This window comes from Balaenoptera ricei, chromosome 15, assembly GCF_028023285.1.
Source record: "Balaenoptera ricei isolate mBalRic1 chromosome 15, mBalRic1.hap2, whole genome shotgun sequence".
Taxonomy (NCBI): domain Eukaryota; kingdom Metazoa; phylum Chordata; class Mammalia; order Artiodactyla; family Balaenopteridae; genus Balaenoptera; species Balaenoptera ricei.
The window spans coordinates 89,260,748-89,287,859 of NC_082653.1; the positions used below are offsets into that span (position 1 = coordinate 89,260,748).

At 51.3% G+C, this 27,112-nt stretch overlaps 1 protein-coding gene across 1 annotated transcript in view; it reads right to left on the bottom strand.

The window, feature by feature from the left end:
* Nucleotides 1–6,781: 6,781 nt before the first annotated feature.
* DNAAF5 (dynein axonemal assembly factor 5) overlaps nt 6,782–27,112 on the bottom strand; it is a 34,918-nt gene continuing 14,587 nt past the window's right edge. The window contains exons 7-13 of the mRNA XM_059897144.1: nt 23,897–24,040; nt 22,297–22,465; nt 20,302–20,449; nt 17,432–17,582; nt 16,571–16,727; nt 14,849–15,040; nt 6,782–7,168 (exon numbers count right to left, since the gene is read on the bottom strand). Coding sequence (XP_059753127.1) covers nt 7,032–7,168; nt 14,849–15,040; nt 16,571–16,727; nt 17,432–17,582; nt 20,302–20,449; nt 22,297–22,465; nt 23,897–24,040 — 1,098 coding nt within the window. The 3' untranslated portion in view covers nt 6,782–7,031. The remainder of the gene's footprint in view (nt 7,169–14,848; nt 15,041–16,570; nt 16,728–17,431; nt 17,583–20,301; nt 20,450–22,296; nt 22,466–23,896; nt 24,041–27,112) is intronic.

Here is a 27,112-nt window from a genome sequence, read left to right on the forward strand (position 1 = left end):
CTTTATATCACTATGGACTCGTGGATATTTACATTATTCTGTAACTCATAAGCAAATAGCATTATTATTAATTTTGCCACTCATATAGTTCCAGCTTTGGCCACTAGGAGCTCCTTCAGGTTGGCTGCTGAGTCCCCATCCTTTTTGGAGCACTTCCTTACTTTCTGGCAATGCAGGACACGCCAGGCTCATCTTGGACTTTCCCTGCCCTAGCCCTGGAATCAGCCACTTAAGCCCATGTATAGGTGTTGCTTGACTTGGAGCGCTCTCTACCCCAGGTACGAAGAAAGGAAGCGGGTGTGGTGAGAAGGAAGGGCACCCCTGCCCTCTCCTTCTCCCGCCCCTGGACCCGGAGACAGGTTCTCCCCGGCTCCCTGTTCTTCCCTTCAGGAAGGGTGGTGCTAACAGCAGGTGGGGTGGGCTCTTGGTGGACCGCGCCCCGCTGCCCCCCGTCAGTATTCCCCAGCTGTGTTTGGGGTGTAGAGCTTGTGCTCAGAACGTCATCGGAAGAGGGTGGGCTAACTGCCAGCCGCGAAAGCTACGGTCTGTTAGCATCCCGAGCCCCCACTCACCGGCCCCTGGTCCCCTTCCAAATCTCTGGGGGCCGGAGGACAGTGGGAGGGGAGCCCCAACTGGAGGAATGGGAGTCCAATCCCTACCGGCTCGAAGACTTTCTTACTAAGTCACAAGCTTAGGACATGAAAAATTCATTTTTTTTCCAGGTCGTTCTGATCAGTATTTATCTCTATCTGTGTTTCAACTCTGACGTTTAATCTTGCTGCTCAAACTGGCTTAAGCTAAACAGGTTTCGGGGACTCAACTGAAAAGACGTGGTAGGACCGCAGGTGCAATTTGACGAGCGTTCCGGTTCCATTTCTCATCAAAATAACAACCGCCACAGCGGCGCGCCCCGACTGGACCCCCCAGCCACTGAGGAGCGGCGACGCCTGCGGGCCGCTCCGGGAACCTGCCGCGCTCCGGCGGGGCTGCACGGGGAGGGGAAACTCGGCGGGGGCCACGTGACCCAGACTCGGCCAATCGGGGCCGCCGCCGCCGCCGCCAGGACACAAGGCCGCGGGCGCTTCTGCGCACGTCCGGCCCGGGGCCGCGCCGGCGCCCCGGATTGGCCGAGGCCGGATTACGCGGCCGCGCCCTCGCCGCAAGGTCGGCTGCAAGGACGGCTGGCTGGGCCCGGGGCGTCCGTGAGTCGCGGCTCCGCGGCGATCTTGGGTGCGGCCGGGCCTGGCGGAGACGTGGAGGCCGTTAGGACGCGGGGCGGGAGGAGCGGGGCCCCCTGCCGGCGATGGATGCAGGGCCCGTCAGCGGCCGCGGGGATGGGGGTACTTTCTCTTCAGGCGAGGGCGGCGCGCACCTGCCGGAGGCGCGCAAGGAGGCCGGCCTTGGAGCTGCAGGCGGGAGGGGTGGCTGCGCGCCTGTGGGGGGCGGCGGGGGGCGGCGACGGCGGGGCCGGGGCCGTCAGCTCCGTCAGCTGCACCCGAGCGGGCGTCACCAGCGCCGCGTGCCCCGCGGCAGGAGGCCAGGCCGCCGGGGCTTCTGGGCCTCGGGCCGGAGTCGGTGGGAGAAATCCCGTCGCTGAACTGTTAGAAGATACATTTTTTTTTAGCATGTTTATTGGAGTATAACTGCTTTAGAGCGGTGTGTTAGTTCCTGCCGTATAACAAAGTGAATCAGTTATACGTATACATATATCCCCATATCCCCTCCATCTTGCGTCTCCCTCCCACCCTCCCTATCCCACCCCTCTAGGTGGTCACAAAGCACCGAGCCGATCTCCCTGTGCTGTGCGGCTGCTTCCCACTAGCTATCTATTTTACATTTGGTAGTGTATATATGTCCATGCCACTCTCTCGCTTCGTCCCAGCTTACCCTTCCCCCTCCCCGTGTCCTCAAGTCCATTCTCTATGTCTGCGTCTTTATTCCTGTCCTCCCGCTAGGTTCTTCAGAGCCATTTTTTTTTCCTTAGATTTCATAGATATGTGTTAGCATACGGTATTTGTTTTTCTCTTTCTGACTTACTTCACTCTGTAGGACAGCCTGTAGGTCCATCCACCTCTCTACAAATAACTCAGTTTCATTCCTTTTTATGGCTGAGTAATATTCCACTGTATATATGTGCCACATCTACTTTATCCATTCATCTGTCGATGGAAGAAGGTACGTTTTTATCTTGTAGGGATTTTGTACACCAAACTGAAATTCCTAATTTTAGTTTTGCCATTAAATGTCATTGAGGCTTTAAAGTCGTATGAGAAATGTTAACAGTAGCTTCTGAAACATTAATTTTATTTTGTTAATAATGGGAAGAGGTACAGGCTAAAGCACTTCCATGAGAGGTGTTAGTTGCTAAAGCTGTCATCCTGCCATGAAAACCAAGGCCACTTCTCAGGGCAAGTGAAGTCTTTCCAGGAGGGTCATTTTCAGCAGGTAAAGAGCTGTAGCCAGGCGAGCAGCAAGACTGATGGGTATGCTTATGTGAAAAAAATACCTCCTGCCTGGACATGCAGCCCCAAATAATCGATCCTGAGGCCGAAAATCCCAACTCAAATGCCTGTCTTGGGAGACTGGAAACGGGCCAGTGTTCTGTCCCAAACCCAGTCCCCCTACGTTAGTTTAAAAGGCCATTGTTGGGACTTCCCTGGCGGTCCAGTGGCTAAGACCCCGTGCTCCCAATGCAGGGGGCCCAGGTTCGATCCCGTCAGGGAACTAGATCCCACATGCCACAACTAAGAGCCCACATGCCGCAACTAAGAGCTCGCGTGCTGCAATGAGGATCCACGTGCTGCAGCCAAGACCTGGCGCAGCCAAATAAATAAACATTTTTAAAAAATTAAAGAAAGAAAAGGCCATTGTTGTCCCCACCTTTACATTTGCCATTTTCACCACTTCTCTTCACTCTCAATCTTAGCCAAAACTGTCAACTCCCTTTTTGAAGAATGGAAATGTAAAGGAACTAATGTAAAGTCCTAGAGGATAAAAGTGCCATCAGTTAGGCCAGGAAGAGAGCACCTAGATTTCTAAATGGATTCTTCTGTCTGCAGTTACCATGTGTTGTCAGCTGACAATGGGCACTGCTTTGCCTCTTCAAATTACACTTTTCCAAAACATTCTGAAAACCCTGCACAAGCACCTAAGAACGACGGAGCAAGTGCTTTTGCCTTTGGGACAGGCTCCAGGCCTGTGTCCCAGCCAGCTCCTGAAGCCATCACTTGCTTGTGGGGAGAGTCACAGGAAGGAGGCTTAGACCCCAGGGAGAGAGGCTGAGGGGTAATGGAGGCTGCTGCCTCCCTACTGAGATAGCAGCCGGTAGTGGAGAGGCAAGCCTTTGCTTGGTAAGGGGACACAACGCTTCCTGCTCCTGCCTGGGGAAGGCAGCCTCTGAGAGCACTTGGTCTTAGCTTTGGCCTTCCAAACTCAGCCAATGATTGTTTTTAGTTTTGGTATTTTCAATTATGAAAAAGTTCACACAAAATCCACACATACACAAGTAGAGAAAAGAGTACAACAGGTCCCTAAACATCCATCATTAGTTCAGTGGTTAAAAAGAACCATAGAATAGCTTTGCCTGTTCTAGAAGTCCAGTAAAAGATGCACTCCTTCACATCTGGCTTATTTCAGCCTAATGTCTGTGACAGCCACCCATGTTGCAGTGTTTAGTTTCTTTTGATTGCAGTCTAGTATTCTGTTGTATGGATATACTACAGTTTATCCATTCATAATTGTTGATGGACATTTGGGTGATTTCCAGTTTGGGGCTGGAATAAAGCAGCTATGAACACTTGGGTACAAGTCTTTGCATTTTCATTTCTCAACGAGACAACTTTTTGGTAAACCTTTTGCTTCGTCCTGAACATCCTTCCCTGGAATAGGGCTCTGGTTACACAGAAGAAACAGATGTGCTGACTTCGGAGCCAAGACCATCACCCAAGTCAGTCGGGTTTCTGATTTCTGAGTTAGTCTCAGCTGAGTTGTATTTTTGACTATGGAACACGTGCTCAAGAAAGTAAATTCAAAGGTACCAAGAGGCATAGACCCAACTTCCACTCCAGTCTCTCAGCCCTACAGGTCCCCTTCCCAGAGGCCACGACTCTTACCAGTTTCTTTTGTAACCGTCTAGAAATGTCTTATGCACATAAAAGCAAATAGGCAGCTCCTTCTCTCCTTTTACATATGCTGCATTCCATACACAGTGTAGTGTTCCTTGTTTTTTACAATTTTAGAGGTCATTCCATACTGGCACATATAGGGCTCCCTTTGGCTACTAAAAGGTAGGTGTTTCATCTTCAACCAAGCAACTCACCCTAGAACAAGGGTCCCCAACCAGGGAACCAGGGAACAAGGGTTCCCTGTTAGGAACCGGGCCGCACAGCAGGAGGTGAGTGGCGGGTGAGCTCCGCCTCCTGTCAGACCAGCAGCAGCATTAGATTCTCATAGGAGCGCGAACGCTACTGTGAACCGCGCGTGCGAGGGATCTAGGCTGCACGCTCCTTACGAGAATCTAACGCCTGATCTGAGGTGGAGCTGAGGTGGTGACGCTAGCGGCTGCAAATACAGATCATCATCAGCAGAGAGGTTTGCACAGAGAACGTAATAAATCAGTCGCTTGCGGACTCATCAAACTCCTATCAGTGAGTGGCAAGTGGAAAACAAGCTCAGGGCTCCCGCTGATTCTGCATTATGGTGAGTTTTATAATGATTTCATTATATATTACAATGTAATGATAATAGAAATAAAGTGCACAATAAATGTAGTGTGCTTGAATCATCCTGAAACTATCCCCTCTCCCCCTTCCGTGGAAAAACCATCTTCCACAAAACCGGTCCCTGGTGCCAAAAAGGTTGGGGACCGCTGCCCTAGAAGGATGTACCTTCATTTAGGTCACGGAAAGGAGATTTTAAAAGGAAGTAAAACTTGTTTTTGAACCACAGCATAGGTAGAGGCAAATAGATAAATTATCTTTATGAAAATAACTTTTTTAGCTTCTTAAATTCAGGAAATGAAAAATTTCCTGAATACAGCAAAAATTTCTTCCTAGATACAGCACAAAAAGCACAATCCATAAAAGAACAAATCAATAAATTAAACTTCTTTTGGGAATTCCCTGGCGGCCCAGCGGTTAAGACTTGGCGCTTTCATTGCCATGGGCCTGGGTTCGATCCCTGGTCAGGGAACTAAGATCCCACAAGCCGTGCGGCACGGCCAAAAAAAAATCACCTCTCATAGGCTGTTAAGGTCGTGTCAGGTGTCCTGACTCACTGCAGCGCTGCCTCTGAATAGTTCCCCTAACGACGCACAGAAACGAAAGCGCACCGCTAATGCTTCCGTGGCAGCCGCGTGGCAGCTGGGCTGGACAGCAGCTGGGGGGGGGGGGGCACCCAACCCACCTGCCTTGTGGGAGGTGAGGGGTCGAGCACGTGGTGTCCTCTCAGCCGTGACACTGAACGTCTGACCAAAGGTAGAAGATGGAGCTTCTTGCTGGATGTGAAAATGCGTGGTTCTCAAAGCAGGGGTCCCCATACTTTAGGGACATCGGAATCCCCCGGAGGGCCAGCTGCTGGGCCCCAGCCCATCGTCTCTGATTCAGTAGGTCTGGGCCAAGGCCTGATAATACGCATCTCTAAGAGGCTCCAGATGGTGCTGAGGAAGGACACGCAGAGGACACAGAGGGCAGAGGGCAATCAGGAAGCTGGGGGAAGACCACACCTGAGGGCATCCTCCATCCTTGTAGTCGTCAGCTACAGAAATGGGGTTTGGAGAGAAACTGGCTTCAGAGACTCGGAAGGGTCACTGCGGTCAGGAGTTGCGTCACCATGGGGCCGGGGGTGCAGTGACCCAGGTCTGTGCTGCAGGTTCAGTTCTCAGCCCTTCTCCAGGTCCGACCCCCACCCAGAGGGTGAGCCCTTGGAAGCCTTGCTGACACCCTTGTCTTAACTTGTTTGGCGCTCCTGCCACCCGGTGTCCAGACAGGGCACTACAATGAGCAGCGGGGACCCCTCAGTCCAAAGGCCCAGGATTCTTGAGCCTGCGATCACTGTGAGGTTAGATCTAAGGAAAAAAATGAGTCTCAATTTCAATTATCAAAATACACAAAGACAGGCATACAGAATAGTTATAATAAATATTTTAAGTTATATTTTCAAACACCAAAGCATAAATGTTAGTATTTGATTTTTGGAAAAAACACAGCATTTTTTTCCCCTTGTGTTAACATAAATATTTGGCTTATGGAAATAAAACTCACTTAAAATGAAATCTTTTAGGCACTTGGGGATAGAAAGTGCAGGAAAATATAATACAACTTTACTGTACTGCTACTTACAAGAGAGCAACCAAAATTATATCTGATTAAACATCCTATTTTCAACTGTCAGAATTACTGACCTAAGAAAAAATACTGTGACCAAATATATCCACATAACATTTTAAATTCCAGTGTATTTTAAATGGGAAAGATTTCACTGATAATAGTTCTTAAGATTTCAAATTCTTTTCAGTCTTTCACTGAGAGATATTAAGTTTCAGGAGAAAGAACATTTCTTTTAATCATTTTGTCTTTTTTCTTTTTAAATACTCAAGAACCTTCTCGGTGGGCATTTAAGCAAGAAAGAACCAATGAGCCATGAACCTAGCAGTGCACGTAGACTAAAAAAAAGAATGTGCTGATTTGGTATGAGAAGCTGACATTGAATTTGAAGTTGGCTGTCGGTTTCTGGCAGACCTCTCAGTGAATTGCATGAGTTAGCCATAAAGTACAGAAGCCACTCAGTGAAAGTCATTTATTTCAAAAACTGCTGGGTGTGAAGAATTGTCCCAGGAGAGCACTGGCCGTGGTGCTGAGAGAATACATTCTTCTTGCTGTTAAAGGCTTGCTTGTGGGGGTCCTCGGCTGTCGACAGAAAGGTGCCCTGTGACGAGATTTAAAGGCCACGTGTCCCAGTGCAGGTGAGGCCGAGGCCTGGGTGTTCGCTCCCCCTCCAGCTGCTGTGCTGAGGCTCTGCTCCCAGGACTCTGGTCACGGGGCGGGTGGCAGGGCCTGCAGGTGCTGTAGCAGCTGCTCGCAGTGCGTGGGTGAACGATGCTTATGGAGGACGGCCTCCATCTCTCTCACCAGGAGGTCAGGGAAGAGGACACTGCCTGCTTTGAGGGCCTCTGCAAAACAGGAAAACACCTTTATGATGCCAGGAATAAATACTAAGCCAAGCTTAGCTTCATATTAAAGTTACAACAGCCATAAACAGAGCAGAGTGCAGAGCAAGGGAAGTGATCGGGGGTTAGGAGGGCATTGCATAACGATTAAGGGGTCAGTTCTCAAGAAGACATAACGATCCTTATCACGTATGAGCCCAGTAACAAACAAAGTGAGGCAAAACCGATAGCTGTGAGGAGAAATAGATTAATCCACTATTGTGGCTGGAGACTCCCATGCCCCTCTCTCAGAAACGGACAGATCCAGCAGGCAGGAAATCGGTAAGTACACCCAAGCGGAACCCAAGAGCACCATCCATCAATCAAATATCTATAGACTATCTCATCCAACGATAGCAGAGTATACATTCTTCTCAAGCTCCCAAGGAACATTCACTAAAATAGACCACATTCAGGGCCATAAAACACACCTTCACAAATATAAAAGGACAGAAATCATACAATCTCTGCTCTCAGACAACAATGGAATTGAACTGGAAATCAGTAACAAAGAGATAACTGGAAAATTCCCAAATATCTGGAGATTAAACAACACATTTGTAAATACCACAATGGTCAAAGACGAAATCTCAAGAAAAATTAAAAAATATTTTGAACTAAATGAAAATGAGAACACAACTTATCAACATTTGTGGGATGCAGTGAAAAGCAGTGCGTACAGGGAAACTTATACCACTGAATGCACACATTAAAAAAAAAGATCTAAAGTCAATCATCTAAATCACCACCTTAGGAAACTAGAAAAAAGAGCAAATTAAATCCAAAGTTAGCAGAAGAAAAGAAGACTCAGAGCATGAATCAGTGAAATCTGAAACAGAAAATCAACAGAGATCATCCACAAAACCAAAAACTGGTTCTCTGAACAACTCTTTGCCTACAAATTTGATAACCTAGGTGAAATGGACCAATTCTCTGAAAGGCATAATTTGCCAAAACTCACATGAGAATAGACAATCTCAGTAGACCTATATCCGTTAAAGAAATTGAATCAATAATTAATAACCTTCCCAAACAGAAAGCACCAGCCCCAGTAGGTGAACCAGATGAGCTCAGTGGCGAATTCTACCAAACGTTTAAGGAAGAACTGATACCAATTCTCTGCAATCTCTTCCAGAAGATAGAAGCACAGGGAACACGTCCCAACTCATCCTATGAGACCAGCATTACCCCGATACAAACTCAGAAAAAGATACTACAGGAAAAGAAAACTACAGACCAATATTTCTCACGAACATAGATGCAAAAATCCTCAACAAAATATTAGCAAATCAAATCCAACAATATATAAAAAGCATCATACACCAAGACCAAGTGAGATTTATCCCAGGTATGCAAGGCCGGTTCAACATTTCAAAAATCAATTAACGTAATCCATCACATCAACAAGCCAAAAGAGGCATCACATGATCCTATCAATAGATGCAGAAAAGCATTTTGACAAAGTCTAACACCCACTCATGAGTAAAAACATTCAGTAAACTAGGAATAGAGGGTAACTTCCTCAATAATGAATACCTATGAAAAAACCTACAGTTAACATGATACTTAGGGTAAGAAACTTGAAACTTTCCCACTATAATCAGGAACAAAGCAAGGATGTCCCCTCTCACCACTCTTTTTCAGCACCAAACTGGATGTCCTAGCTAATGTGATAAGATAAGAAAAGGAAATGAAAGATAATATACACATTGGCAAGGAAGAAATAAAACTGTCTTTGTTTACCGATGACATGACCGTTTATGTAGAAATTGGAAAGAACTGACAAACTCCTGGAACTAATAAGTGATTATAGCAAGGTTGCAGGATACAAGGTTAACATACAAAAGTCAATCACTTGGACTTCCCTGGTGGCACAGTGGTTAAGAATCCACCTGCCAATGCAGGGGACACGGGTTCGAGCCCTGGTGCGGGAAGATCCCACATGCCACGGAGCAACTAAGCACATGTGCCACAACTACTGAGCCTGTGCTCTAGAGCCCGCATGCCACAACTACTGAAGCCCGCACGCCTAGAGCCTGTGCTCCACAACAAGAGAAGCCACTGCAAGAAGCCCGTGCACACAGCAACGAAGAGTAGCCCCCACTCGCCACAACTAGAGAAAGCCCGCGCGCAGCAACGAAGACCCAACACAGCCAAAAATAAATTAAAAAAAAAAAAAGTCAATCACTTTCCTATATACCAGACATGAATGAGTGCAATCTGAAATTAAAACAATACCATTTACAGTAGTACCTTCCAAAATGAAATACCTTGGTATAAATCTAACAAAATGTATAGAAGATCTATATGAGAAAATTTACAAAACTCTAATGAATGAAATTAAAGAAGAACTAAATAAGTGGAGAGATATTTCATGTTCATGGACAGGAAGACTCACTATTATCAAGATGTCAGTTTTCCCAACTTGATCTCTATATAGATTCAATGCAATCCCAATTAAAATCCCAGCAAATTATCGTGTGGATATTAACAAACCAACACAATATTGAAGGAGAAGAACAGAGTTGGAGCACTGACACTACCCAACTTCAAGACTTTCTATAAAGCCACAGTCATCAAGACAGTGTGGTACTGGCAAGTAGATCAATGGAACAGAACAGAGAGACCAGAAATAGGCCCACATAAATACGGTCAACTGATCTTTGACAAAGAAATAAAGGCGATACAATGGAGCAAAGACAGTCTTTTCACAAATGGTGCTAGAACAAATGGACATCCACCGCCAAAAAACAAAACAACAACAACAACAAAATCTAGACACAGACCTTACCTCTTTCATGACAATTAACTCAAAATTGATGATAGACATAAATATAAAACTCCTAGAATATAACATAGGAGAAAACCTAGGTGACCCTTGGGTATGGCAATAATTTTTTAGATAAACACCAAAAGTATAATCCATGAAAGAAATAATTGATAAGCTGGACTTCATTAAAATTAAAAACTTTTGCCACAGATTGAGAGAAAATATTTGCAGAAGATACATCTGATATATATGGAAACACAAAAGACCCCGAATAGCCAAAGCAATCCTGAGAAAGAAAAACGGAGCTGGAGGAATCAGATGCCCTGACTTCAGACTATACTACAAAGCTACAGTAATCAAAACAGTATGGTACTGGCACAAAAACAGAAATATAGATCAATAGAACAGGATAGAAAGCCCAGAGATAAACCCACGCACCTATGGTCAACTAATCTATGACAAACGAGGCAAGAATATACAATGGAGAAAAGACAGTCTCTTCAATAAGTGGTGCTGGGAAAACTGGACAGCTGCACGTAAAAGAATGCAATTAGACCACTCCCTAACACCATACATAAAAATAAACTTGAAATGGATCAAAGACCTAAATGTAAGGCCGGACACTATAAAACTCTTAGAGAAAACATAGGCAAAACACTCTTTGACATAAATCACAGCAAGATCTTTCTTGATCCACCTCTTAGAATAATGAAAATAAAAACAAAAATAGACAAATGAGGCCTAATTAAACTTAAAAGCTTCTGCACAGCAAAGGAAACCATAAACAAAACGAAAAGACAACCCACAGAGTGGGAGAAAATATTTGCAAATGAAGCGACCGACAAGGGACTAATCTCCAAAATATACAAACAGCTCATGCAGCTCTATGTCAAAAAAAAAAAACAACCCAATCCAAAAATGGGCAGAAGATCTCAACAGACATTTCTCCAAAGAAGACATACTGATGGCTAACAGGCACATGAAAAGATGCTCAACATTGCTAATTATTAGAGAAATGCATATCAAAACTACAGTGAGGTATCACTTCACACAAGTCAGAATGGCCATCATCAAAAAGTCTACAAACGATAAATGTTGGAGAGGGTGTGGAGAAAATGGAACCCTCCTACACTGTTGGTGGGAATGTAAATTGGTACAACCATTATGGAGAACAGTATGGAGGTTCCTCAAAAACCTAAAAGTAGAACTACCATATGATCCAGCAACCCCACTCCTGGGCATATATCTGGAAAAAACTCCAATTTGAAAAGATACATGAACCCCAATATTCATAGCAGCACTATTTACAATAGTCAAGACATGGAAGCAACCTAAATGTCCATCAACAGATGAGTGGATAAAGAAGATGTGAGAATATTACTCAGCCATAAAAAAAGAATGAAATAATGCCATTTGAAGTGACATGGATGGACCTAGAGATCGTCATACTAAGTGAAGTAAGTCAAAGAAAGACAAATATCATATGATACCACTTATACGTGGAATCTAAGAATATTATACAAATGAACTTATTTACAAAAACAGAAATAGAATCAGAGATGTAGAAAACAAACTATGGTTACCAGTGGGGAAAAGAGGGGAGGGATAAATTGGGAGACTGGGATTGACACATACACACTACCATACATAAAATAGATAACTAATAAGGAACTACTGTATAGCAAAGGGAACTCCACTCAATACTCTGTAATGACCTATACGGGAAAAGAATCTAAAAAAGCATATGTATATGTATAACTGACTCACTTTGCTGTACAGCAGAAACTAACCCAACATTGTAAATCAACTCTACTCCAATAAAAATTTAAAAAATAAAAAATTAAAGGGAAACAAAAAAATTAGCAATAAAGTCTTAAGAAAGACATATCTGATAAAGGACTATTATCTGTAATATACATATCTTAAAACTCAACAATATGAAAACAAACAACCCAATTAAAAAATGGGCCAGGGACTTCCCTGGTGGCACAGTGGTTAAGAATCTGCCTGCCAATGCAGGGGACACGGGTTCGATCCGTGGTCTGGGAAGATCCCACATGCCATGGAGCAACTAAGCCCGCGCGCCTAGAGCCCTGCTCCACAACAAGAGAAGCCATCACAATGAGAAGCCCGCACGACACGACGAAGAGTAGCCCCCAAACGCAGCCAAAAAAAAAAGGGGGGAGGGCAAAGACCTTAACGGACACCTCATCAAAGAAGATATACAGATGTAAAATAAGCCTATGAAACGATGCTTCACATGATATGTCACCAGAGAAATGCAAATTAAAATGAGATATCGCTACACACCTATCAGAATGGCCAGAATCAGAACACCACATGCTGGCAGAATGGGGAACAACAGGGACTCTCATCATTGCTGGTGGGAATGCAAAATAGTGTGGCCACTTTGGAAGACAGTTCGGTGATTTCTTACAAAAATAAATATTCTCTAACGATATGATCCAGCAATCACATTCCTTGGTATTTACCCAAAGGAGCTGAAAACTTATGTTGGCAAAAAACCTGCACACAGATGTTTAGAGAAGCTTTATTCATAATCGCCAAAATTTGGAGGCAACCAAGATGCCCCTCAGTAGGTGAATGTATAAATAAACTGGTTCATTCAGACAATGGAATGTTAGTGCTAAAAAAAAAAAAAAAAAAAAAGAGCTCTCAAGCCACGAAAAAACATGGAGGAATCTCAAATGCTTATTACTAAGTGAAAGGAGCCAATTTGAAAAGGTTACAGACTATATGATTTCAAGTACATGACATTCTGGAAAAGGCAAAACTATGGAGACAGTAAAAGATCAGTGGTCGCTAAAGTTTGGGAGGGCGGGGAGACAAAACAGGTGGAGCACAGAGGACTTTTAGGGCAGTGAAACTATTCTGTATGATACTACCAATGTAACGATGGATACGTGTCATTATATACTTGTCCAAGCCACACGATGTACGGTACCCAGAGTGACCCCTAACGTAAACCATGGACTTGGGGTGACTGTGGCGTGTCTGCGAGGCTTACTGACTGGACCAGGTGCAGCACCCGGGGGGGCTGCTGACCACGGGGGAGGCGGTGCATGGTGGGGATCAGGTGTGAGGGAGTCTGTGTACCCCCTGCTCACCGCCTGTACGAACCGTGTGGTCTGTACGAACGGGGAGGGCGACGGCTGGCCGAGAGCCCCAGTCGAGCACACATGCCGGCCCCTGGTGCAAAGCCAAGGCAGACAACCTGTCTGCTCTCAGCTGTTGCCGTTGTAAGCAGTTTCCATTGGTCTCAAATTCACAGTTTGTTTCCGTTGCCCGGAGAGCAGCGACGCGGCGCCCTCACTCAAAGCACAACGGGGCACCTGAACTTGCGGGTGGCCTGGGCAGGGGCTCTCAAAGGGTGCCCCAGGGTTTCTGGGGGCCCTGAGACCCTTCAGGGGGTGTGAGTCAGAACTCTGTCCACAGTGACACGAAGGGCGTGACCCCCAGCTCACGGGGCACCCTCCGCACTGAGGGCTCAAGGCCAGGGCGGCACGAGCACTGGCCGGGCTCTGGGGAGTGAGTCACTGCAAGAGTCAGTTAATGTCCTCAAAGAGGCATGAAAACCATCTACTTTATGAAATCTCAACCCTTGGGCACCCAACTTTTAGTAAACTCATTCCGATGAAGTCTGGATCTTCTAGGGACTGACAGAGTCTGCCCTCCACCGAGCGCCCAGTGTGGATGGTCACAGATCACGCCGTGGCTGGATCTGCTCTCTGTCTGCTTCCTGTTCGTCCCTCCTCTGCGTCCTTCTCGTTCTCCTTTCTTGACTTCTTTTGGGTTATTTGAACAGTTTTTAGAACTCCACTCTAAACTGAAGTCTGTTTATGGCCATCTCAGCCATGTGGCTTCGCTCACACATTGGTGGTGGTTCAGGGGATACGACACACGTCCTTCCTTTTTAGCTTTTCAGCACCCTGGGATGGAACGGGAGGCACACGCGTGTGCAATGGGGCCGTGGGCTGGGCAGCTCCCAGACACCACTTTTACTTGAAAGAATGACCAGTGACAACTGCCTCTTGTTATTCAGACTTGGGGACTCAACAGGATGCTTTCTTGTAAGCGAATGAAGTGACGGTATTTGTGGCTGATGATAAAATTTAAGCTCTCAAGCAGTAATCAGAATTATAGAAACTTGTTTCTGCCACCAAAAGCCTGACAGCCTCCTGAAGCTGTTCTTTCCAAGACTTTTCTGAGCTTGATGCCAACAGTGACTTTTTGACACTGAGAACAGAGCGCGTCTACGTTAGCGAGCACGCAGGGCGGAGAGATGGACTTGAGCGGAACGGGTGTGGTTCCACAGCGGCTCCAGAGTGTACACTCCGAGGAACCTTGAGGAGACTACCACCTGTCCAGTCAGGGTGCGGTAAGGAAGAGGACCGCCATCAAGGTACTCCTCTCTTCCAACTACATCTGTGGGGGCCGTCTGTTTTTCACATACTTTAACCAAACGACACACATCACAACTGACACAACGCAGAGATGTGCGTCTGGTTGTTTTCTATCAGCTCGACGTTAGAGAGATTCACAAAAATGTAAAATAATGCCACTGTTCTTGTTATTTTGTTTTACAAAACACACTTTTCAAAACCACGTTATTTATGTTAAAATGTAATGGGTTTTTTGTTATTTTAAACAAATTAATCAGTATCTTAACATTTTCTCAAGTTTTAACTTCTACCACGGTGAACACCAGGGGCCGTAACCCACAGGACACAAGCTCGTTGGGACCCACAGTAACTCAGAGGACACGGGTTGCGAGACTGCGGGCCCAAGGGAGTCCGGGCGCCCGGCCAGCTGCTCCCGTGCGGCTGGCCCGAGTACGGGGAAGAAGCTCTTACCGAGAACTGCGTCCTGGATGGCGCTCTCGGGGTCGTCCAGGTACACGAGGAGCTCCCTGTACAGGTGCTGAATGTTGCTCTGGTAATAGCACTTCCCGGCCTCGTTCCTGACACGCTCCAACCAGGTGACCAAGGTGGAAGTGGCCGCCAGCCTCACCTCGTTGGAAACGTCATCCAGGCGCTTCAAGAGTTCTGCAAGGAGGGGCCAGACAGGAGAGTGAGCAGAGGTCCCAGGGCAGGCGGCTCCCAGCTAAGCTCCCAGCACTTGTGGAGCACCGGCCCCCGTCCTGGGAAACCCACAGGTGGGTGCTGGGGAGGCGGTGGTGGTAGAAGGTGTCCCGGGACCCTCGGCCACTCTGGCCCAGCGGTGGACTCCGTGGACACAGGGTGAAGGTGTGCTTCACACCCGGCCTGGGCATCTTCGCCCTCTGACCTGCAAGGCGGCTGGCGGCCCCCCGGCTCCGAGATGCTCAGCCTCAGAGTCACACACAGGCCTCACGCCCCGGCTGCCCCATCCTCCCCGACGAGCAGACAGCACAGGAAGGGCGTCTGCTGACCCCGCTTTCCGCCCACCGTGGCTCTGGGGACAGAGCTGAGGGCCCGGTGACACGACGGCCACCAGCTACGTCAGCTGTGTTTCTGCTGAGCCTCTGGGACCAGATGTCCCACGCTGAAAGTGGACGAACAGTCCTTCCCGACCCGCAGAAATGCCTCCTGTGAACGGGTGAGACGCCTATCAATGCGTGCTCTTCTCACAGATCTACGCGACGCGCCTGCCCCTACGACTGGCGCCTTTTAGAGACTCAGCCCCGCCCCCATCTTTGCTCCCAGGGTTTCTGTGTTCCCGCTTCCATCTCTGTTTCTCAACCTGCTTTTTTACTTCTTACAAACGTTTATTCTTACACATGCAATAGGTTCCAAGATAACACTTCATTCTAGCCATAGGCGGCAACAGATGTTACGGCAGGGAATCCAGATGTTTACACAGGAGGGGCTAAGGGTCACCACTGCCTCAGGCACGAGGAACCGCTGACTTTTTGCCAGATTTGTTAGTTCCGCCTGTGAGCAGGGGGCCCTTCCCCGCCGTCTCTGCTCTCAGCGCCTCCGGTTCTGCTCCTGTTTCTGCCGGCTCGCCCGCTCTTCCTCGTCCGCCTCCTGGGCTGCTTCTTGCCACCCTTGGGGCCAGATGTGGCCCCTGCTGCAGGAAGTGCTCAACTCATTTGGAACGGCTGTTACCCTGGTAGATTTCCGCGGATCTCAACCGCACGTGGAGAAGACGGCACTGAGGGCCTGTACCTTCCGCCTCCTCCCAGCGTGGGCACGCCCACCAGCCCCCGAGCTTCTCGGCTGCAGGCCCACCTCCAGCGGGTTTCGCTTCTGTGGCCGGGACTCATCGGTGCTCCCAGGCTCCAAGAGGCAGTGACACGGGGGACGCGAGGCAGGGCTGGCGCCCTCACACCAAAGGCCACGGGGTGGTAGCCCCGGCTGCCGTGGGCGTCTAAGCTCCCACCCCGCAATTCCGGTCCACAAGACGTCTGTCCTGTTTCTTGTGCTACGTTACTTATTCAGTGACATTCAGTGACGTCATACCTGTCACATCCACGTTTAGACTCATAGCACCAACCTGACCAGAAGTCAAAGTAGCATTTTCTATTTTTCCTACAAAAGAAACAACTGTCAAACAAACAGAGGCATATGATTTGGAAAAGAAGAATGTCCTACCAGGATAAATCTTGATGAATTTGTCTGGATCAATCACACCGTCAGAGGTCTTTAAAAATACGTTAACGATTCGGCACGAAATTAATCGAGTCATCTGAGAATCTTCTTCCAGGGTGGTCAGAATTTGAGGCATCAACATTTCCTGCACTTCCTGTATCTGCGATTAAAAAAAACCACACAAGCTGTGGGTCACGGCTGGTGCCACCCTCGTGACAGAGACCGCTACTCACGCACCGTGTACTTTGCCCGTCACTGAAGAGACTTGGTTTTGATGCGAGTGTGACTGAGTCTGGAAAGCTACTTGGAAATTTCTATGTAAGAAGCAGACCTGAATCTTGATTTTAAAATCCAGGTCATTTGAACATCGGTCAGTTGGTTTTTAAAAAATCTGTTATCCAGTAAGTCTTAGGCACCAATCCTACACAGCCCACTACTTACTAGCAGGACTGGGTATCGTGTCCAGTAAAGTTTGGGGGACATTTCAACTTAAGTAACGGCTGTTCAGGTACCACAATGTTTTGCCTACTTCTACTGTTTCCTCAATTCCTCATCTAACTGGAAATACGAATACAAACAACACTCTTGAGTCAGACTCCTGTGATGAAGTTCTTTTCTTGTAAACAGTAACAATCACCTAAGAAAACCCCCAGGTGACCCAAGGAAACAACACGCTTTCCCCCCAGACCTCCGCTCGCCCTCCGGCCCCACAGTCCCGTCCCCTCGGTCTGTCTGGGAGCATCTGCTGCCACTATCAGGAGACGCAGGTGAGCGCCCTTCACCTGTGGCAGGTGCGCCGGGCAGGCCCCAGAAGCCCAGGGCACAGCCTGTTCCCCTCTTGGGTCCAGGACGCACGAGCCCTACCTGCTCATCTGACAGGACCCCGCTGCTGACAAGCGCCCAGAGGCAGGACACGGCCGCTGTGCGGATGGCCGCAGCCGTCCTCCCCGCGTGCCACTGCAGATTGGGGACGAAGATGTCCTTGATCAGGGTGTCCAGGTAGCCATGGAACTGTCTGGAGTGGACGCAGGAGAGGGTGGGTGAGGGGGGCACCGAGACTCCCCGAAGGAAGCGCTTCCGTTTGGGAAACGGACTGGGCGGAGGGAAAAGGCCAAACAGACAAAACAAGCGGAAATCGAACACTGGACGTTGAACGAGAGCCCCCGCTCCCCGGGGTAGTGGCCAGGGAGGGGACGTGGGGCTCTCTCCCCCGGCTATCACGGGGTAGGGCTGCACTCGGGCTCCTGCCGCCTCTCCTGGGACCGGACCCTGGGGCTGGGGGTGTATTCCAGCCTCCCTCCCACTCTGTGGCCGAGGGGCTTCCCCAACACCCCTCCTGGATCTAAGAAAAGGGTGGCCGCGCTACCCCGAGCACCGATGGGGCGGCACGTCACTCCCACAGGCGGCGACCTTACAGAGACGGGCCTCGAGGTCCCCGCGACCACGTGAGGTCCCTCTGACCACGCCCGCTACCTTGGCAAGAGGGCACCCTGGGGCTGCGCCTACGGTCCCATGTGTCAAGACACCGGGAGACACGGATGTTCCCGCCAACACAGTCGGGGACCTTCCTCTTGACACGCCGTCAGGACAAAGACAAAGCAAAACGAAATCGGGATCCCAGCCCCGAGCGCCACTGGCTGGCCCGGCCACCCGGCAGCGGAGCCACACGTGCGGCCCCGTCCAAAAGCCCGGGGAAAAGCCTCAGCCCTCCGTACGACTCCTGTACCCCACGGGCCTCTGCTGATGGAGCAAGACGTATTCTGCCCAACAAAGGACGCACTGACTTGCTTCCCAGGGCCGTTCCGGAGCGCGCTTCACGGGGGGCTCCCGCCTCCAGCGCCAGCTGCTTCCGGACCTGGACCAGCGCGAGCGCCTGCGAGCCCACGGCTGCGCGGCGGCCCCAGCAGGGGGCGCTGCAGAGCCACCGGCGCCTCCGACAGTGGACCTGGTGCAGGGCGGCGACTCACACGCAGTCAAGGTTTTCTGCGTGCTTTAGTTCTTTAGCAAGGAGCTACTGTTCCCTGCAAAGGGATTCACCAGGGGACTCTCTGGAAAGCTCAGCCCCGTGTCCTGGCTGAGGCGGCCCACGCCACGTGGCCACGAGGGCCTGAGGGCCGAGCGCTGGCCGTGAGGGGGGACAGGCAGTGGGACTCCAGTGATATGCCGGGAGCAGAAAAGGCACTGGACTCCCCAAGAATGAGTACCCTGCGTCCAGAGGACGCACAGCTGTTCGCACGCAGCTGGGCCCCGAGACCAGGAAGCCCAGCCCGGGCAGGCCCACGGGCTCCTCCAGAACCACCAGCATCCGGGCCTCGCCCCACGGGAGAAGCTCCGTAACGTCCCGCACGAGGGGACGGCACTGGGCGGTGTCTGGGCGCCCAGAGAGGGGAGCAGGCCTCCTTCACTGGGGGTCGCACTCCAGCCAGGGTGCCCCTGTCCCCGCCGTCCTCTGGCTGGGGGCCCTGCACCACCTGGGTGTGCGGGTGCCAGCGGCGCTTTCGGGGGTGGGGTGGGGTGAGGAGGGGCCGCGGTCCTTTGCTATCTCAGACTCCGCCACTTTGTAACCCTGAGGTTCAAAACCAAGCAGGTGTTGCTTTCCAAAATCTTTCCTGCCTGTAAAAACAGTTAATCCTTGCACTAGGTAATTGTAAATTGAACAACTTTCTTTTCCTGATAGCGGTTTCTTTCCACAAGAAGACTTCAAGGGCAGCTTCTTGAGGAAACTCAGTTCAAGAGTGGGGGCTTCTTTCCTGGGGGCTGACTGTCCTCAGGGGGACGCAGCGGAGCAGGGGCCCCGAGGGGTCGTGACTGATCCGCCGACTCTCTACTCACGGGGCAGCTGCCAGACCCGACTCAGTAACCTTTTTATAGTCTCTTCTAACCCTTGAAGTCTTTGCAGACAAGCAGGAAATAAAATTTCCTGCAATACAATGGGCTGGCTAGAGGCCCAAGAGCAGAGATCAGAGTAACATCCAGAGAAGTGAAGTCTGAATAATGACCCGTTATTTCCCCAGCAAAGTCCAGGACAGGCCGACGACAAAGATTTGCTCCCTCTCAGGGGATGCGTCGCCAAACAGCAAAGAGCATCTCACTGCCTGACGCCCCACAGCCCGTCCTGCCGGGGACACTGTGTCGCTTTGCAAAGGGGGAGGGCGGGGCCTGCAGACGGCTCTGCTCCGGGCCTCACGTCCAGCCTGGGCCGCCCGCCCCCTTCCCTTCGGGGCCCCGAGCTGGAGGCCCGGGTGTTCATGCTGCCTCAAGTCCCTCCGGAGGACAGGAGTTCCCTAAGTTCTAACCTTAACGGTCATTCAATCAATTCTCTGTGAGGCCTGAAAGGTACCAGAAGCCTTTTAAAGCTGAGAACAGCTGATGTATAAACCAGTAGTAGTTAACATTCCCTAAAACTTTTTCATTCAACGGAATTTTAATGACCACAAGAACGCGACTGATTTAGTGTCTCTGTGCGGTGCACTCGCTGCCCGGACTACACCGTTTCCCTGGGGTGCTGGCTGTGTGGGGAGCCGCACGACAGCAGGACCCAGAGCTCGGGGTCACCCCAGGTCCCACCTGAGCCCTCAGTGCGGGAGCACGTGGGGACCACTCAGCTGCAGCACAGCGTGGGGGGCAGCATGGGGGGACCGCGTGGGGGGCAGCATGGGGGGACCGAGTGGGGTGGTGGGGAAACCGCGTTGGGGGGCAGCATGGGGGGACCACGTGGGGGGCAGCAGACCTACCCCTGCGAGTCCACTGTCTCCCTGGCTCCCAGCAGCAGCCCCGTCAGGGTGGAGAAGAGCTTCAGGCGCATGGGTGGGTCGCGGGCTGGCTGGAGGCAGCTCCTGAGGATGGGGACCAGCTGGGGCAAGACTTCTCCGAGGGCAGGGCCTAGAGCACAGACAGGGGCCTCATTCCTACATGGCAGGAGGATGGGAGGACGGGAGCCCCGCAGCCGCTCTGGCCGCGAGAGGAGGCGCGTGCTGGGCACGGCCAGCGGACGTGCACCCTCAGCTCCGGGAAGGATGCTCCCAGCCCAGGACGCCAGGTTCCCCCTCTCCCTTTGACCCTAACCCCGCCATGGCTCTAAATGTTCGGTATGTAAACTTTCTTTTTTTTCCTACATCTTACCAAATTCTTAAAAAAATTTAAAGTCAAGCAATCTTTTTTTTTTTAATTTATTTTTAAAATTTATTTATTTTTGGCTGTGTTGGGTCTTTGTTGCGGTGCACGTGCTTCTCATTGTGGTGGCTTCTCTTGCTGCGGAGCACGGACTCTAGGCGCATGGGCTTCAGTATTTGTGGCACGTGGGCTCAGTAGTTGTGGCTCGCGGGCTCTAGAGCGCAGGCTCACTAGCTGTGGCACACAGGCTTAGTTGCTCCGCGGCACGTGGGATCTTCCAAGACCAGGGCTTGAACCTGTGTCCCCTGCATTGCTAGGCAGCTTCTTAACCACTGCGCCACCAGGGAAGTCCCCAAGCAATCTTTTAAAGACCAACCAAAACCCATTATTCGGACCATGTAGGCTGCTTGATGTGTGACCCTGAGCCTGGCAGCCAGCGTCCTTTCCCATGCCTGTTACTAGATGAACAAATGGTGCCACTGTCCCCGAGCCTGGAAGGATCCCAGACGCAGTGACGGTGCTCAGGACCTGGACCTGCACGCGATGGGGAGAACACAGTCTCCGGGGTCTAGACGTGAGCCGCAGCTCAGAAGAATCGGGTCACCAGCTGCCCTCCCCGCCAGGCCCTGTGCTGACCCGGGACATCGTGTGTCAGAAGTGAAGCCGTCGCCCTCAGGCCCTCTGGTTTACGCCCAGTCTGCTACTTCTGTACGCAGTCAGGACTTCAGTCTTTTCAGAGGCATCACCTCAAAGGCCAGGGTCAAAGCCAAACAAGCGTGGCTGGAGGGTCCACTGTAGCCCGAAGCTCTGCTGCTGCCCGGGGGCACTGTGGCCAGGAGCACGGCGCGCAAGACCGCGAGCTCGGAGTCCCGCTGCCCCGCCGGTCCTACCCTAATCCCCGGGGCAGGAGGCCAAGCGGGCACAGAGGGTAGGCAGCACCTGGGGGAAGAGCACGGGCCACACAGGACGCCGTGCAAAGTCACGCTTTCAAGGTTTAACACAGGGACTTCCCTGGTTGCCCAGTGGCTAAGAATCTGCCCTCCCATGCAAGGGGCGCAGGTTCGATCCCCGGTCCAGGAATGAACATGCTGCGGGGCAACTAAGGCCACGCGCCACAACTACTGAGCCCATGCACCACAACTAGAGAGAAGCCCATGCGCCACAACTAGAGAAGCCCGTGTGCTGCAATGAAGAGCCCACGTGCTGCAACGGAAGATTCCGCGTGCCGCAACTAAGACCCAGAGCAGCCAAATAAATAAATAAATAAATAAACAAAATTAAAAACATACATTGGTCCTACGTCACACTCTTGAATTCTTCTAAAAAAAAAAAAAAAGGTTTAACATAAAAATGTGTGCCTGGGCAGACTTTAAAGACCCACGTTACAGCAAGTCTTCACTATAGAGTTCGCAGCATCTTTTCAATTAAGGTTTTGTTCCTTAAAACAGCTGTTCTCCGCAGGTTGAGAGTGACCGGGAGCGACTGTGAAGAACCAGGCCTGGGCGTGCCGCCTCCTGGGTGGTGCCGAGCAGCTCTGCCCGTCTGTGCCGGGGCTGCTGGGGCCACCACGGGACCAGCGCTCTGCACCCAGCCCGGGGGCGCCGTCTGTGGCTCACCTGAGTGAGTGAGCACCACGTCAAACCGCAGGAGCTCCTTGGAGTGGCTGGTCCAGTCCCGGTGCGAGGCAGCCAGCCGCTCCAGGAGGGCGCCCACGTGCGCTCGGAAGAGCTCCTGGCTGCCGTCCATGCTCTCCACCGCGGCCAGCTCGGCCAGCGTCTCCTGAACCTGCGGGAGCAAGTCACAGGCTGGGGCGATCCGGTCTTGGGACTCACAGACCCCACTGGAGACCCGTCCCCACCACCTGAGGGAGGGAGAGCCACTCGGGCACACGCCACGTGGCCCGGGGCTCCCACGACGCCCCTCCCGTCTGTATGAGCAATAACGAAATGGACAAACGAGCATCTACAGGCAGCTCAGGCACAGCCCCCCCCCCGGATGCCCCGCCCGGGGCCGGGCAGTCCCTGCAGGGCGGAAGGCTCACCCTGGAGCCCCAGCCAGGCTCCACCTGTGCAGGAGGGCGAGCAGGCTGTGTCAGGGGCTGCACGGAGCAGACTTAAACCACGGGTGCCAAAGGTGGGCCCACGTCCTCGCTCTCCGAGCTCTTCGCCTGACCAGACCGCCGGCGACAGCGTGTCTGCTGCTCTGCGGGCTCAGAGGAGAGGGAGGACCGGACCCTCCTCCCCCTAGGGCTGCAGGAACAGGACGCCCCCAGCACTCTGTGCAGCTGTCCCGGGGCCCGAGTCTGGCCTGCAGACTCACCCGTAACGACAGATTCGGCTTTTCTAGTATTTACAGCCCTATAGTGACGGCCTCCCTGCTCAGACACGTGCCCTCCGGAAAGGGGGTTTTTAAAGAGAGGAAGAAAACACAGTTTAGGAAGGCGCCGGGGAAGGGGAGGGCAGGCGGGGGGCCTCCCGGACACAGTGTGGATGGAGAGGGGGAGAGAGAACCAAGGGGAGGAGCCGAGTTCTCAGCTTGGGGAGAAGTGGTCAGGCAGCCGGGTCTCTGGATGGTCCTTGCAGCCGCACGGAGCTGGATGTCCCAAGATTTTAAGTTAAATATAGAGCCCGGGGTGGGGGGGCGGGGGGGGCACCTCCCTGGCGGTCCAGTGGTTAAGACACTGTGTTTCCAACGCAGGGGATGCAGGTTCGATCCCTGTTTGGTGAACTAAGATCCCACATGCCGTGTGGCACGGCCAAAAAAATAAGCAAGCAAGGAAGTTCAATGGAGAAAAGAATTTGAAAAAAAAAAAATACAGAGCCAGGGGAATGGAGACAACTGTGTAAAGCTGGGCTGCAACTAAATAGGAAAATCATGATATTATCTTCTCTCCTGACCTCCGGTGCACGTGTGTATTCTTAACCTCACTGAAACGCAGATTTGAGACGAGGGAGGCCTCGTTTCTTGTCTGTTTCTCCTAGATTAAGCAGCCGGCCTTACTCTGAGATCCTGAAGCCAACTGGCAGTTGGAGGGAATTTAAAATCCCGTGTGCCCCTGAGGCCGCCTCGAGAACGCCTCACCCCGCGCGTTCCAGACTCTTCCATCTCAGGTAGCCAGTGCGCTGGGCAAGCCCGAGGCTTGGAGTTCGACGGCAGAGACTGACAGATGGCAGCCTCCCGTCCCGGGGCTGAGGCAAAGCAGGAGGGCCCCCTCACCTTGGCGCCAAGGCCCGCGGGTCCCCACAGCGCCAGGACGGTCACCAGCACCTCCACGAGCGGCACGCCGGCCCCCCGGCAGTCCTCCCGGCTCACGGACACCACGGCCTGCACGCACTGCAGCAGGCGCTCCCCGAACAGGCGCTGCGGAGAGAGCGGGGCACCGTCAGCCACCCCGGCGCCCGCCCGGCGGCCCACACGAGGCCCCACTGACCAGGGCCACGGAGCCGCGGCGACCCCGCGAGTGGACTGGGCCAGGATTCTGGCACATCAGCCATAAAGAGGGTGCCCGTCCGCACGACAGGGAAACCGAATCCCTGCTGAATCCCCGAGAATCGAGGAATTCACGGCAACTTCGTTAAGTGCTGGATGGTATTTGAGTCACATTTTTAAAAAGTTTGCGTGTGTTAGTGACACACACTGTGGAGGTGACACGTGGAAGGACAGGGCATCTTGGAGCTGCTTCGAGCACCCCGGCTCTTCCCACCCCCCCCCCAGAGTCAGATGGAAGCTGGACCGAGGGGGACGCGGCTGGAACCGGGCGGCAGGCACGAGGGGTGCACACTGCTCCCCTGCCCTTCTGTGCACTTCTGAGTGTCTCTATAATACTAAGTTAAGAAAAATAAATAAAACTCTGTGATTCAAAGATGCTTCCAGACCGACGGGGGACAAGGTGACACCTCGGTTGGGTCGAGCCCATCTCTCACCTCCCGGGCTCCAGCCTCATCCACTGTGAAATGGGGGCCAGGAGTGGGCACGGGGTGGGGGCCCCAGAGAAAGAACCGCCTAGAACACCCCTCCCATACGCCTGCTCTGCTATGTTTCATAAAGGACAGAGGGAACCGGGGCAAAATGCTTAAGGTTTTTTTTTTTTACTAATGGGGGTGTGAGCTCAAAAGTTTGGTGAAGATTTGGCTAGACGATGGATTGGTTCTAAATTCTGAGTCAGCTCTAAAATCCTATGACTCATTCACAAGTGATATAAATCATGGAAGTTTAAACAAAAAATTCACTGTGGCATGTCCCCAGCCACTCGGGGGTCCTAACTTCCCCGAGAAGCCAAAATTGGTGTTTTATTCAAATACTTACTTTTCCCACAGCCCCATTTCTTTCAGACCTGGACTGACTGATTGATTGTTTTGAGGGCATGATTTTGGCTAATTTCTAAATGACCTGTAATACACATTTAAGGAGCTACCATTCTTTCAATTAAAGTAAACAGGGATTGGGACTTCCCTGGTGGTGCAGTGGTTAAGAATCCGCCTGCCAATGCAAGGGACATGGGTTCGAACCCTGGTCCAGGAAGATCCCACATGCTGAGGAACAACTAACCCTGTGCGCCACAACTACTGAGCCTGCGCTCTAGAGCCCACGAGCCACAACTACTGAGCCCGCGTGCCACAACTACTGAAGCCCACGTGCCACAACTACTGAAGCCCACACGCCTAGAACCCGTGCTCCGCAACAAGAGAAGCCACTGCAATGAGAAGCCCGTGCACTGCAACGAAGAGTAGCCCCTGCTCGCTGCAACTAGAGAAAGCCTGCACACAGCAATGAAGATGCAACTCAGCCAACAATAAATAAATTTAAAAAATTAAAAAAATAAAATAAACAGGGAGTTGCTCTCAGCATTGGCTGAGCCATCTCACGACACCTCCAGATGCTGGAACTAACCAAGGGTCTGTGTCTTTCACAAGCACTGCCCTCCTGCTGTGAACACGGCACCACCTCTGAGGAAACGGGGCCTTAATGGTCACGGATTACACGATATTTAACCAGAGGATTTTCAACATCTACCTACCTACCTACACACACACACACACACACACACACACACACACACACACACGGAAAAAGAAAACAAGACACAGAGGGAACTGACACAGAGGGAGATGCCACAACTTCACCGGAGAAAGCGCCAGGCACTCCCATCCCAGACCCCATACCCGATTCCTGAGTAAACAGGAGGAAACGAGTTACTTCTGTTTTATCAACCGTTTCTGCATCTCAGTACCCTGTCGATAAACAACCAGATTTCAAAGCAGAGGCTCAGGTCCTGTCAGCTGAGCCCAGGCCCAGGCAGATGAGCAGAACGTCTCTGGGGCCCTGCTGGCCCAACCCGGGGCCTTTACATTTAGTTTGGTCTTGAAGCATCTGCGGCCTGTCCTCACAGCCCCTGGAGAACGACTGCAGGAAAGGCTAGCATGACCCCGCCCCGTAGGGAGGCCGCGCCTGCTGGCCGCCGGCGTGCGGGGACGGGAGTGGCTCGCACGCCTGGGGTTCACGCCGGCGGCCCCTTGGCCAAAGGCTGGCACGTGTCTAGAGACACGTGTGTGGATGAACGGTCAGGAGGGGCCCCTCTGTTTGCAGGACGGAGTAAATCTTTCCTGGAAGGACTGGAGGCACAGGAACCAAGCATGCGCTCTGAACTAGACGGATCGAGGGACCGTGGTTTCCTGTAACAACACTCAGGTGTGAAAAGACGTTTCCTTTGCTGCACAGCTTGCAACACGTGCACTGAAACACCTACACAAACTTTCAAGCTGCACCTTCTAGAACAGAAATGCTTCTGGAATGAAAATCCTCGTTGGAACCAGTTGAGTAAAAATGTGGAACTTTTTTCTGCATTTTTAGATTATCATAGTTTATCTTAAAAATGGGTTTTGGGAAAAGTTGAAATACGGCTGAAAACACCAGGAGGTGAAAAAGCCCACACACGTCTCCCCTCCCAGACCTCTGCTCCATCCCCCCCATCTGTGTTTCCGAAGCTGCCTTACAGGCTTATTAAGATGGTTCCCACACGACTGTGAACGTATGTCAGAGTCAAGGCCAGATGCAGGTGTCGAAGTGCATCTCCCGGCGGCTGAGCGGGAGCTGGGCACCCCTGTGGTCCAGCTCTGTGGCCGTGGCAGCCACTGTCAAGTGTCAGGTGTGCGGGGCCAGCTTCCCATGGCCCAGGGGGCCTGCAGTGCATGGGTCAGACGCCTGGCGAGGCAAACGCTCGTTGCTCTACAGAGAGATGGGAGGGTCACTGTCCAATGCAAAGACTCAGGGTTTAAGCCCATCACAGCCATGCGAAAACAAGGTCATTATTTATCCTTCAATAGCAAACAATTGTAAATTATTCCAAATGACTAAGCCTAACTACCTACATTGTTTCAGCTTCAGATGTAATGGATTTACTGCTCAATTTAAGACAAAACAAATCTGTAACCA